Here is a 14,841-nt window from a genome sequence, read left to right as displayed (position 1 = left end):
TCATGTTTATGTAAAATTATATAAAGGTTGGGTTCAAGTGTAGTTGACAGTGGATAACTTGTGTTTTAAGTGTTTAATTAAATATTTATTAATTTTGCAATTTTCTTTTTGTCTTTTTAAAGCCAGTTTTTTTCCAGGTCTCCACCATCTTTGTAAATCTTAGAAATCTCGGAGGCCCTGGCACACGTGTTATCTAGTTTACTCCTTACTGCTGTCCTGTGTGGTAAGCACTATTGAGTTCTCATTTCCAGATGAGAAAATTGAGGTTCTTGAGTAAAGTGATTCAGAACTAGCTTGGCATGAACCCCAAGTCTGAGCTCCTAAGCACCATGATATGGTGACTTCTTGATATGTGACTTAATTGTCAAGTGAGTGCTACCCATATCCAGCAGAAGGTGAGATTTCTGCTCTGGAGAGAACTTACAAGTCTTCATGGAGGAAGAATTCAAATTGTCTCTCAAGAGATGTAGGGGGAAAATGATGTTAATTTTTCATTAGTGTTCTTTATCCCCACCTTGCCTACTCTCCAGGTTTCTCTTGCCTTAGTTGTGCTTTCATTAAACTGAATAATCAAGCATGCATAATACCTCCAGCAGCCGTGGTGCCAAAGAGTATCTACTCATTCAGCAAAAATAGACACGTGCTGGTTCCTCACAGTATCCTAGTAGCCAGAGCTAAGAACATAAGAGTAAGTTGCAGATTTTTGCCAATGCAATTTACAATGGAATTGAAGCACTGCCTTTCTTATAAAACATTCCTCAGCAGTCACTTAAACTGAAAGTAAGAAAGAGAACAGTGGCCTCCTGAACGAGCTCATTCTGTCATGAAGTAGCTCAGAGACCAACATTACAAAAGGCAAGCTGAGGAATGATTATTTATGAACTGAAAACACTGAACTCTTGGTTGCCCTGGATACCGTGTTCTCATCACTGGCTTGTTCTGGCAAGGACTGAAGTCCTCATGCATGACAACTACTCTGCTCTGAAAGTATACGGCCAAAAATAACACCATTGGTAATGAACTTAATAACCCCTCTATTTGACCAAATGAGAAATTGAAAACAGTCTATTTTTTAGACAGAGAAAATAATTGAAAAGCCTACCTTTGGTATTCCTAAGATATGTTTATTATTGCATCAAATTCAGTCTATTTCAATATTGGAACTATCACCAAATGGAAAATTGCATTCCTTAATGAACTCGGCATCTTGTTGCTCATATAGAGTTTAAATAGAGCAATTTACAAGAATCATTGTGGTATTTCTGAGAGCTCATGCCTTTCTCTTTATAAGTTATACAGGGACAATGAAAAAGAAGAAATGAAAGAATTCACAACTTTATTTATCACAGTGATATCCTGCTTGTCTTGTATCTCAGTGATGGCACCACCATCCACACTGACATTCAAACCAGAAATTGAAAGACATCTCCACTCCCCCCGCTACTCCATTTTCCATACCCACTTGGTCTCCAAATCCTGAGAATCCTCTCTCCTTTGTATGTCTTAACCCTCCCTACCTAATACTATAGCCACTTTATTTTTCATCCAAATTCCTTCAGTAGTCTCCTACTCTCTGTACCTCCAGTCCAAGCACCATAGCCTGTCGGTTAGGAGCATCTGCTCTGAAGTCCAATTGCCAGGGTTCAAATCCAAGCTGTGATCTTGTAAAGCACTTGGCACTGTGTCTGAGACATCAGAATCATTTAATAAATTGAGATTAGTTGTCTTTATTATTTACACTGTGATCTTTCTAAAGCCCAGATCTGATCTGATCTCTGCCCTGCATGACGCCCTTCCGTAACTCCCCATTGCCTCTTTAGTTTGGCGTACAGGGCCACCCATGATCTGAGACCTGCTCCTCCTCCAGTCTCATCTCTCACTGCTCCCCACCTTTCACTCCATGCTTTAGTCCGGGTTGTAATTCCCTAAATGCACTCTTCACGTATCGTTATACCTTATATCTGATTATCCCCCAAGACTTAGCTCAAAAGCCTTCTGTAGCCCTTCTCCAGCCTCATTGTGAGACATGTCCCTTCCTTTCTGCCACTAGAGCCAGGAGTACCTTCATGATAACTCTTACCACAGTGTAGCTTGTCTGTCTCACATTAATTCTTTCCACATATTTTTTTTGAGTGGTACAATGTGCTGTGGACTATGCTGGGGATACAAACAAGGCTTTACTCAGCCTTGAGATGTTCACACTATTGGAGGGAAGCAGATAGTAAACAGCTCACCGTTAAGTCAGGGTAGTGAGTAACAATAGGATAGAAAGTTAGGGGAAGATGTGAGAGGGAGCAATTAATTCTATCTGTTGGTTTCAGGGATGTTTTCACAGGAGGGCTACAGCTAAGCCAGAGTTCCAGAATGGGTGCAAGCTCACCATGTAGGAAGAGGGGGAAAGGAATTCCAAGTTCTGAAAAGGAACAGAATTAAGTCTGTGGAGGTGGGGGAGGAGACTCTCCTTTCACAAGATAACCTCCTCTCAGTGCCTTTGTTTCTCCATCACCTTGAAGAGGCCTTGAGATGAGTTTTGCGTGTCTCACCATCACTACCCACCCCCACCCAGCGTACACACAGAACTACTCCACACTCTAGCTGCACTGTGCAGCTTGCCCACCGGTGCCATGCCTTTAGTCCAGATCGTGTCAGTCATGCCATTGCTCATGTTCGTTCTTCTCCTCAAGACCCTCTGTCCTTCTTCTCTACCTAGAACACTGTGTTTTCCAAGGCCCAACTCAAATGTCACTGCTTCATGAAACCCTCTCTGACCCTCAGCTACCCTGCACAGAATTATCTGCTTCCTTCTCTGGGTCCCATTTTCTTCAGGCTCCATGATAGCACTTACTACATCAGGTAACCATTGTTACCAATATCCTCCCGGCCTGGTTGTGAGCTACCTGAAGGCAGGACCATGCCGAGCACAGAACTGGCATGAGGCACACCCAGTCACTGCTGGTAGTTAATCGTTGGTTGAAGGAATCGATCAATAATATTAAAACATTCCTTTTTTTTTACTCTAAAGTAAGGTAGTTTTCATCAAAATTCCAAAATAAACATCAGCTTTGCTATGCTTAAATACATCTTGAATGATGCAGGTAATATTTTACATTCAAGATTTGATAAATATATATTAAATATATGCACAAAGGATAAAACTCCCTCTGGGCAGAGCTGGATGACCAACGGTTAAAAAAGGAGAATTAGGCAGGTCACATTCAGTTTAGCATCTTTACCTAACGACTTCACATACATTGCAGTCTGAAACCAGAAAGGCTATACAGAGTAAAATGAAGAGTCTTTAGCAAAATCTATTGTGTTTGCTACCAGCTTTGATTCCTCAGCTTTCCTAGCATCTGTGCAGTTCAGAGTAATATGTACTGTTTAAAAGGTGTTTAGATATAATAAATTAGTCATTTAAAAGTGTAATTAAATGTAACCATATTTCTCATAGCAAATTGGCTTTTGTAAGCATCTCTTGCTAAATAAATCAAGCCTACTGAGAAATCTATTGGCCTTTGACAGACAAATTTTTCAAAGTTTCTAACTTAGAACCAAATTCAATTAAAACAATACTTCACAACTTCTGTAGAAACCCAGCTACAAGTAATCAATTTTGGAGGGTTTCTGTTAGGAGTAGCCCTCATGAGATTTATTCAAAAACTGGGCTCTAGGCAGCCTTAGGAAGGGAGCTAGGAGTTGGTTATAATGGATTCTTAAGTGAATTTTATTTTGGTGAGAGATTTTGATTGACAGTAGCATAAAACCATGTCTTGGAGTGTGCGTGTGTCTGTGTGGTTTCTTTTTAAGGAAAAGAAATAGCTGTTAATGGAAACAGCTTCATGGGATGACCAAAAGAATATAGACTCTGCACCAGCCAACCTGGGTTCAAATCCCAGCTCTGCTCTTTACTGGCACGATCGCCTATAAAATTGGAATGCTAAAGGGCCTTCCTCGTATTGGCGTGGTGAGAATTGAATGAGTGCGTGGAGTGCATGTGCCCCGTGCCTAACAGAGTAAGCTCGAGCTGATTGTAATCTGCAGCTCCCCCAAAATTATTCCCCTCAAAGGGCCACTTGAGTGATCAGAAAAGATTTCTAGGACAGTGTCCCTTTTTATGACCTCTGAGGTCTGTACGGGTGGGCAGAGGTTCTGGTGTGCTTGTTTTTACATGAGCTTCGCCATTAAAGTCCAGACTGACCCCCGCAGAGCTTTACAAATGAACTCCTGCATTATGTCATTATTTCAATGTTTCGTTATTTCTCTGTCCTGCCTCTAACCTAGATTCAAGAAAAGCACGCCTGGTGTGCATGCTACCCTGTAAGTAGATGCCCCAGAGCCATCATTCCTTCAAGTTAAGAATTCCCGTAATCTAATATCAAGCACATACGTCTCCTCAGCTTATTTAAGAAAAAAAAAAAGCTCATCGCATGCATCCATCAGCTTGGCACACTGCAAAGCGTAATATTTGGAGAAAAACGAGGCAAAATGCACTTACTAAAATTACAAGCATATGGTGAGGTTCTCAGACAAGTTATTTATGGTCTTGATGAACCTTGCAACATTATTGCCATTTTCATGGGTTTTACATAACAACGTGAAAATATTATCTTTACCTTTTAACATGGCAGGATTATCTTTTCTCCTGTTCTTTTATTTAGCCTTCACTTCTCTCCCTTACACCAGAATGACTAGGCTGGATCACGGAAAAGCAAAGCTGCGTGCGCTCGGCGGTGGTTAATTTTATCGGAGTGCGGGTTTCCCAACACTAGTGCATAGCAACAGCGCCACCAAAAGGACGAGGTCCCAGGTTTCTAGGATCTGTTGTCATTTCTTTTGTCATCAGCATATCAGCATTTCACATGATGATGGCTGGCTGCTGTGTGTTCAAAATATAATATATTGGCATTTGAGACTATTTATAGTTAATAGGTATTAATTTGTTCCGATCTGCAGATTAATTAACTTCTCAGCTCTCTATGTGTGTAATGAGTTTTCTTTTAATCCTCCTGAACTAAAAAGGTAAGTAGTTGATTGTGCTAAGCTGCGGATAAATCAGATGAGCAGATGTTCTTATACCACTATCGAAATGATATACGAAAACTGACGTTAGAGTCAGTGTAGTGTCTGTGCTGTCAGGAGAAAGGATTGAAAGGTGGGAGTTGTTCTGTGTTTAGTGACTATGAAAGTCACCCCATGAAATAAACTTTACTCGTTCTCAGAGTAGTGTCTATTATGTCTTATGATTGTCCCAAATTTGGCAATGTGGCAAAGCTTATCTTCTTTAATTTTAAGTATATAGCAACATGGCGTAAGAATGAAATCAGATGAATTTAATTTATGATAAGGAGGTAGTCATATATTTCAAATAAATGTAATTCAGGACCACTTTTTTTTTCCTGCCATAAACTGAACTAAGTTTATCATATCTGTTATTCAAAAACTTAGGTGAACTCCTGAGGTGGATTAAGCACTGCAACCTAGTGGTTAAGAGGGTAACCTGTGCAATCAGACTGCCTGATCCTGGCCCCACTGTTTCCTGGCTATCAGGATCTTAGGTTACACCCAGTGTCTGAATTTCCTCTTCTGTTAGATGGAACTGTTAATTCTATGTATTTCATAGAATTGCTGTGAGGATCAAATGAGATAGTATCTATCAAGGATTTAACACAGAGTAAGTGTTCAATAAATAGCAGTTACTGCCATTATTATTATTGTCATAGTTATTTGTAGCTATCTGTTGCTATTTCTTTGCTGCTGCTTATGATATTCTCTAAATATGGCTGAATTCAAAAATCAATTTTATTGTTTTTAACTGGTGCTTTCACAGGATGTTACCTACCTAGAAATAGTAGAAATAGGTTTACTGCTGCATATATATAGAAACATGTCTATTTCTATTTGTGGATGGGGACATCTGGCTTCAGACAGCACATCATATTCCAACCCCACTCCCACCTCACCATGTTCAGAGAGCTTTTAGAAACCGTTAGGCACATTCTCATTCATTCTGATTTGGGCCTAGGAAAACAAAAAGACCTCATCCAAGTGAAAGCTCTGCCTTTTCAAAGCATCAAAGCAAAGTTATGGGAACTGAAATATCTTGAAGAAGCTTTTTAGCTGCATCATTGCCATAATCCCTTCCTCCCCCTCAGTCTGATTGTGAAATTGGGAGACATGTACAGAGAAAAGGAATTGGGGCCACCCAGTTTTGTATGGCACCCACCCCAAAGCAAGACTTGCATCCTTCCCCAACTGGGTCGTTAGCAGTTGGGGTTTATAAGTCAGTTTATAGCAGTTACATGTATAATAGCCATGATATGCTATTATTAAATTTAAGTTGGTTCTTGAATAAAATATTTTTGGGTAGGAACTTGGTAATTAGTTTTCAATAGTAAAAATTAAGTAAAGGAATCAGGTATTCAGACCGAGTTCCATTATCCTACAATTATTTTAAGTGAATTTTTTCATTTACCTTTCTATCTATTCATGTCAACAGTCCTTGCCGCTTCGAAAAGTTTCCACTAGTTGTTTTTTTATTTTCTAACACTTAAAAATCACTATGAATGTGAATCTTGTATTGGTTGTGTTCTTATTCACTCCTTGTATCATTGGATCTATAAACATGAGCAAACATGGAAAGAGTCAGTCTGTGTGGTCTAAGTGAGAGCTGAGTCACAAACGAGATGGGAGTCTGTAACCATTTGTGTTCCCCAGAGGATGGAGTAAATCATTTGGAATAAGGGGGGTTGGGGACAGGTGTAAATAGAATTAATGGTATAAAAATAATAAAATGGAAATTTGGTTGAATATCAGGACTATGATGCTTAGAGTTATGGAAGTGCCTCTGAAAGTAAATAGGGGGAGGTCCATTCACTGGAGGCCTGAGTACAGCTGAAATACTGGACGAATACCAATGAATGTATTATCAGGAGTATTTCTGCACCAGTGTGAGTTGGTCTGGAGAACCTGTTATGCCTTTGCTTACTAATTCCTTTTTGGCTGTGAAATAATAAAGCCTAAATCATAGAACTAAATTTCACTTGCAAATTGCTGAAAGTCTTATTTCTCCAGTGAAATCAAATATGTCTCATGACATGTTTTTCCTTCCACTGCCCTCCCAGCTGTAGTTTCTTATTACTGAAATGGTGATGCATTGATATTGCTTCAATTACCAAAGTATCTGAGTACAGTACATTTAAATTCATGGTGCATCACAGAGAGCCAGGCTAAGTGACTGTGATTATCAGACAGGGTGTTTGATTTAAATTAAAGGAACACTTCCAAGAGTGTTCCTTTATTTATGGAAGAAGACTGTTTACTGTAAAGAATTTCCATCACCCACATTGTTAATATTTTAGGACTCATCAAAATAAAAAATATGTGGAAAATAAGGAATACGTGCTCTATATGTACAGGCACCATTGCTACACTGTTTTCTTCGACTGGGGTCAGCACTGTGGGGCCACGTTATGGGTAGCAAAACCTCGACACCAACCCCATTGGGTAAGGAAGTAACTGAAGCCCTTTAAATGCAATTCAAAAATGTATACCAAATTCCAGTGGTTAATAAAATGAGAATGTTAGAAATTATTTTCATATTAGAATTTTATGGTTGTTAACCACATAAGAAAAATACTTTGAGCTGATGTTTGAGAATATAATTCTTATCAGATATAATGGAATTTTCTTCCTTTATAGAACAAAAGAAAAACATCATTTTTGTTAGAGGCAAGTGTTTAAGGCTTACATGGGATGTAGTTGTTTAGTTGTGTTTTGAGATAGACAGTAACTTAAAGGTTTCCTGTGAAGGGAACAATTGAGATTTCACATGTTTTTTAGGTATTGGCATCACTTTTTTCAGTTCGTTGATTAATGCTTGAGGTTTTGTTACACACTTGGGGGAAATGACCACCTTGACTTCGGATTTACATGTGTAATTCCATTAATGAAAATAGCAGTTATCCTTGCATTAGATATAACACTGAGATATAAATATATATTCTATATCTCTGGGTCTCTGGGTTATTGCCGATACTTATTATGCAGCATTAATTCCATGAGACAACTTGCTTTGTTTTGCTGTATCTGGAAATATCAACTAATGTTAACAGCATAAAAATTCTTCAAGGAGGAGGATTCCACACATGAACTTTAATTACACCATAGATGCCATTTAGTCCAGTGACTGGCCATTAAAATAACCTGTTTTCTCATATATACCACTTTGTTATTTGCTGGATCTCCAAAACAGCCTTTGACTCTTCTGTAAAATAAACCAGCCCCTTGTTGCTGATTCTCAGGAAAAAGTTACAGTAATGAGAATGTATATGGAAGCAAATGTAAGGAGCATTCTGCTGATTAGTACCTCACAAATGTTTTGTCTTTTACAGCCTGTCAACCAGGGTCGTCACTATCAGAAGGAAATGAATCCACCTTCTCCTTCTAACCCCCGGTAAGAATCATTAATAATCTAAATTTTTTTTTAAAAAAAGATTATTTAGAAGATTTTGCATTTTTCTTGGTTTCATGAAATTGTTTTCCAAAACTTCCAAAGAGCTTCCAAAGTTCTTTTCTTTAGAAATTCTAGTTCAGTCTGCTTTTCTTATTTAGTCTATGATGTAGTAGTTAACAGTCTACCTAGGTTTAATAGCACCTCTGCCTGTGGGACTTGGATCAAGTCATTTAACTCAAAGTAATTCAGGCATAATAATTACCTCATAGTATTTTGGGAAGGATCATATGAATTAATACCTGAAAAATTCTTAGCACAGTTCCTGGCACATAGCAAGCTCTCTCTTTAAGTGTTAATTTCTTCAGTATTATTTTATTTGCATAGATATTTCATTTTAATAGATAATTTGATGTTTAGTACATTGTAGGCATGAATCTTTTTTTGCATGACTTGGTGCCTTTAAATTTATCAAGATACTTATATGAATTCAAATAGCCATTCTCTTTTTTTATAAATTCAGAAGTTCATAGTCTCAAAATTATTTCATCATTTCCACACATGTCGTTGACATGGGAGTCATTTGTCAATATAGAAAAACCTCATTATTTTAGGCTCATTAGAGACAAGCAAATCTGAATTTGAGTTTTGAAATATAAGTAGTGTTATATGGCTTTCAGTATCACTTTATTACTATTTATTAAATACTAGGAATTAATTGAAAATCAGTCTATCTTGAGCTCCACCCACAGGATCTTAGTTATTGGAATGCATCTCATTATCAAGCTCTCTCACCTGGTCTGTGGGTTGTCCGCTGTCCCGTGGAATGGACCAAAACACCAACAATAGCATTGTAGCTCTGGCTCCAGGGTGTGGTATCTGTTACACAGTGTCTGAATTAAGACTCGTTTGCTGCACATCAAAAACAACTTAGTATTAAAAGTGGGGGAAACAGAGAGAGGGAGGGAGGGACAGGAGGGATTTGTTAAATAAGAATACAGGACTGTATCCTGGAACCTGAGGGTAGCCAGGCCTCAGGAGGGGCCTGAAACTAGGAACTGGAAGGCTGAGAGGCAGCCAGGCAGTATCCTCGCTCCATCTCTGCTTGCTTCCTCCTGTCTCCTCCATTCTTCTCTCTAAACATCAGCTTTCTCTGGTTCCCAGTCACATATGGCTGTCTGACAGCTTGGGTTTATATATTATAGTGCAAAGTACATGCCGAGGCTGACAGGTTATGTCTGAATCCCAATTCCTGCTTTCCAGGAGACAGAATGTGATTGGCCTAGCTTGGGCCAAGTATTCACTTCTGGTCCAGTCAGCAGTGAACAACCAACCAAGCCATGTAAAACTAGCGTGGCTGCCAGGAGACCACCTACATGGTTTATAGGACTTTCAATGGGGCCCAGAATATTCATGACGTAGGTAGAGCAAATGTTCTTTATTAGTAATCTCTTCTAAGTGTTCCTGGTCTATGCACTTGATCTGATCATTCTTTCATGTTATCTAGTAGGGGGAATTGTCACTATCATAAATAGATATAATAAGGAGTTCAAAATTAAGATTATAATTTCAGTGTATATAAAAAGGTGTTTTAACATTCCTAAAATCAGTTCTCTCTTGATATGTGAATATGTCTCTTTGCAATCTTGCAGCTCCTCTAGATTTAACCAACAAACTATTTTTATCTACATATGAGTAAACTTTCAAGTCCACATTAGAACCAAGTCAGAATTTGCAGTCTGAACAAATGAAAGTAATGGTAAGATATGTTAGAAAGTGGAGGCTTTTGTTTCAATAAACGGAGAAAGGGGACCTAATTCTCATCTTAATTCTGCTACTCACCCCAGTATATGATCTCAGGCAAGCCACTCAATCTGTCCAGACCTCATCTAATTATATGAACACCCTCATGTGTAAAGGAAAGGAATTGAGTTACATGCTCTCTGAGGTCACTTCCAGCTTTATGATTCTGTAACAGTAATGAGACTCATTACAGACTTTACATATGAAAACCAGTTCCACTATTGGAGGGAACACTGCCCTATATAGAAAACATACCTCATAATATTGGATTAATTAATTAATTAATTAACATTTAGATGTGGTAGTATGTGGCTTTAAATAGCTCTTTTAAAATTTGATTTCCAAAGATAGAATATAAGAAAATTCACCAACTAAACAGATAGCTTATTTTACTTAACCAATTAAATGTTCACTCATTTAGGAAAAATTAATTTACATTTTTACATAATAAAATAAAAAGCCAAATTCTAAAGCAAAAAATAAAATGCCCCCAATCCCATTTGTCAGCAAGTTATCCAGCAGTTTCCTAGAAAATTATTGTATAGCTGTTCAGAAAACCTGCAGATTATGTGGCTTGGCTCTTGGCTCATAAATCCAATAGCTTGGAGAATTGGCAGAAGGGCATTATTGGGCCATAAATAAAGAAAATGATAAAATTATGAGATCAGCATAGATCATCACATAAAAATGGAATAAATTGGGGCCGGCCCGGTGGCTTGGCGGTTAGGTGCGTGCGCTCCGCTGCTGGCGGCCCGGGTTCAGATCCCGGGCGCACACCGACGCACCGCTTCTCCGGCCATGCTGAGGCCGCGTCCCACATACAGCAACTAGAAGGATGTGCACCTATGACATACAACTATCTCCTGGGGCTTTGGGGGAAAAAATAAATAAATAAAAATAAAAATATTAAAAAAAAAATGGAATAAATTGAATCATGTAATACGCGTAATTTAACTTAAAATTGAGAGCTATGATTCTTAAGATTTGTATTTATTATATTTCTTACAAATAGTGTCTCATGCGTTAGACCCTAAAATACAGAACTTTAAAGTTAAAAGATACTGATAATGCATATGAAAAAAATATATGAAAGGAAAAGATAAGTCTCTAAGTCTGCCCCCTTAGATAAACGAGCATCTAACCTGAATCCTGGATTAATAGTTTGGCATACAGAGGCTCTGAACAATACAAGAGAAGCAAGTAGGCTCTTGATATCCTGAATTAAATGTGGTTGTGATCAGAGTAACACAAAAGTGGTGGGGGTGTATATGCAGGTTCATACAGAAGAGAGCATGATGGCGCCCTTTGGGAGGTGAAATGGCCACATTAGCTTCAGTGAAATATCTGCAGCTACTCCCGAGACCTAAGAACCTAAGATTATAAAATTATGTATACTCATACCCACGTACGTACATATTTAGAGAGTCAACTTTCAATTAGCTTCATTAATGTAACAGAACAACCAGTATCCCCAGAGTCTTTCATTTACATTTTATTCTGAAAAGATTTTTGTTTCTGCACCATAATTACCTTCTTAGTTTTATGTGTTTATGGTTAAAGGTAAAGAGAGTAAATAGTATGCAATCCACAAAGCAGGCAAATTTGGGTTTGAAGAGTTGACTCTAGGATGAAAATAGCTAAAACACTGCATATATTCACATATTGTTTTCCTCAGAGTAAAAGAATTCACTTGCATTCATAGGGCAATGCTTGACATTGATTGGAGGTGGGATACAATGGTAATCATTTCCTGAGAAGTTTATAATCTGGAAATTGAAATACACATAGTTCGCTTCATCATATTCCCCTGTGTGTCTAGGTTTGCAACAAAGCCATTTCCCCTGCATTGTTAGGCGTGGGTGTGATGTTTTCCCTTATTTTTTGCCTAACATACTGACTGATATTTAGGCAGCATCTCAGATGCTGGGGCCCTTGCCTCCAGTGTTCACCCACACTGCCTCCTGGGGCACTGACAGCCTCTATGACAAGGTGCAGAAATGGCTAACATAATCTAATGCAATTTAGAGGAGTGTTGGGTAGGAGGAAACAATTTCACAGTTCATTCATGTTGAGAAATGTTTCCAGCATGTAAACTTACACACTGCCAACAGAGTAAAATGAATGCTGTTTGCGGCCTTAAGTCATTTGTTTTAAAATGCCGTCTATTGGTTTGTGGGGTTTAGAGCTGTCCCTTAGGCACATCTATTTATAGGTTTATGTAGATTCTTCAGAACGGCTCAAGATATTTTTGCTCAGGAATAGGTTTTATAAAATAAGCTGTGGTTACATTCTGGTTGTCTGCTTATATGGATGGAGTCGATAACCAGTCTTTCACGTGATGATTATACTTGCTATTTTTACAACTCATTGGAAAATTGGGGGGAGGAGGGAATGTAGTCAAAGGCTCTGTAAGGTTCTAAATGTTTATGGAAATAAACGATATAGAAAATAATTCTAGAATGCCCGAACAGTAACGAATGGCATGGTTTTCTAAAGTGTTTGCTTTATGACTTATCACTTATCTGCAGTTTTTTAAATGTCATTGCAGATTGTGTTAGGTCTTGAATCCTTTGCAGCTTTGCCACGTGTTTGTGTGATATAAACATACTTATAACTATAATTATCTGATAAAGCCCTGCAGACTTTGACAAATGATTAATAACCACCGACCTCAGTTCACGCTGGCTCAGCTGCCTTGACTGAGGCAAGCTGGCCTGTCATCGTAACCCACAAACACTACTCTGGACTGATCACAGTGGCTTCATTTTTCTTTTCTCTCTAGTTGTTGGGACTCAGCCCAATGGGCTTCTCCTCTATTGCTTAAGCTTTCGCTGCTGCAAAACAAAAAAGAGAAAAAAAATTTTTTTTTTTAAATCACAAATAAGACTATTTTTTTATGGTCTTAGTCAGATTGAAAAACATCAACAACAATAAACTCTTTAAAAAATTAACTTAAAAATGTTAGTTGTAATTTCAGTTATTCATTTTCTTTTTTTTTAACTTTTTTTTATTGCAGTAACATTGGTTTATAACATTGTATAAATTTCAGGTGTACGTCATTATACTTCTATTTCTGCATAGATTACATCATGTTCACCACCTGAATACTAATTACCATCCATCACCACACACATGTGCCTAATCTTCCCTTTTGCCCTTCTCCCTCCCCCCTTCCCCTCTGGTAACCACCAATCCAATCTCTGTCTCTAGGTGTTTGTTGTTTTTATCTTCTACTTATGAGTGAGATCATATGGTATTTGACCTTCTCCCTCTGACTTATTTTGCTTAGCATAATACCCTCAATGACCATCCATGTCGTCACAAATGGCTGGATTTCATCGTTACTTATGGCTGAGTAGTATTCCATTGTGTATATATACCACATCTTCTTTAACCATTCGTCCCTTGATGGGCACTTAGGTTGCTTCCAAGTCTTGGCTATTGTGAATAATGCTGCAATGAACACAGCAATGCATGTATCTTTGCACATTGTTGTTTTCATGTTCTTTGGACAAATACCCAGCAGTGGAATAGCTGGATCGTATGGTAGTTCTATCCTTAATTTTTTGAGAAATCTCCTTACTGTTTTCCTTAGTGGCTGCACCAGTTTGCACTCCTACCAGCAGTGTATGAGAGTTCCCTTCTCCCCACATCAAGAGAAAATGTTTAAATAAATAGAATTATTTATTTATATTTTTTTTGTGAGGAAGATCAGCCCTGAGCTAACATCCATGCTAATCCTCCTCTTTTTGCTGAGGAAGACCGGCTCTGAGCTAACATCTATTGCCAATCCTCCTTTTTTTTTCCCCCAAAGCCCCAGTAGATAGTTGTATGTCATAGTTGCACATCCTTCTAGTTGCTGTATGTGGGACGCGACCTCAGCATGGCCGAAGAAGCGGTGCATCGGTGCGCGCCCAGGATCCGAACCCGGGCCGCCAGTAGCGGAGCACCCGCACTTAACTGCTAAGCCACGGGGCCGGCCCCAATAAATAAAATCAAATGCAGAACTTGCATGTCATGTTCCTCTTCAAATGTTTAAATTTGAATCATTTTAAAACAAGTAAGTTGGATTTTTAACAAATATTCCTCCTTCAGACCAAAGCACAATAGAGGATTTCCTGATTAACTATGCAAACAATTCATTTCTCTAAGTGTAGTGTTGTCATTGTTTTCTAATATCTATATTTTTGCATTAAATCTTAATGATTTGTTTTGTAAAACCAAAGGCATCACTTTTTACTTGCATCATTTCTCTTGTTAGCTTTAACTAGGAAAAGCTGTCGATATGGCTGCCTCTCATTTCACGATCCCGTTCGCACAAATTCCCACCTGCTCATTTGAGGGGAGTGATTTTCCGTACTCAGAACCCTTGGGTCTGGTTCAAGCTCCTTGACTGAAGACACGGCAGTTCTCCTAGTTCCCCAGGCAGGGTCGTGTTGCTCTCTCCTCTCTGTGGAGTTCAGCACATGCCTGGCTTGGGTGGAGCTCCATCAGCATTTGAGCTGAGGGAGGGAGGGTAGAGGTATGCCCGGATACATTTCATGGAGAAATGAAAGACTTCATCCTGAATGTTAATCAGTTAAATTTCA

General features: G+C 38.5%; 1 protein-coding gene across 12 annotated transcripts in view; it reads left to right on the top strand.

Annotated features, from left to right (window-relative positions):
* Window positions 1–14,841, top strand: part of CFAP20DC (CFAP20 domain containing) — a 225,505-nt gene that overhangs the window by 169,334 nt on the left and 41,330 nt on the right. For 11 of the 12 annotated variants that reach the window (XM_087431264.1, XM_087431260.1, XM_087431255.1 and 8 more), the window contains one exon: window positions 8,391–8,452. In XM_087431264.1, the coding sequence (XP_087287390.1) occupies window positions 8,391–8,452 (62 nt within the window). Of the gene's footprint in view, window positions 1–122; window positions 647–8,390; window positions 8,453–14,841 lie in introns of those variants that run through there. The other variant, XM_087431257.1, reaches the window with a different exon arrangement.

Source organism: Ceratotherium simum, chromosome 5 (genome assembly GCF_057802395.1).
Source record: "Ceratotherium simum simum isolate JZ-2026a chromosome 5, ASM5780239v1, whole genome shotgun sequence".
NCBI classification, from domain to species: domain Eukaryota; kingdom Metazoa; phylum Chordata; class Mammalia; order Perissodactyla; family Rhinocerotidae; genus Ceratotherium; species Ceratotherium simum.
Note: the sequence above shows the minus strand (reverse complement) of the source record. Positions and strands in the feature narration are given on the sequence as shown.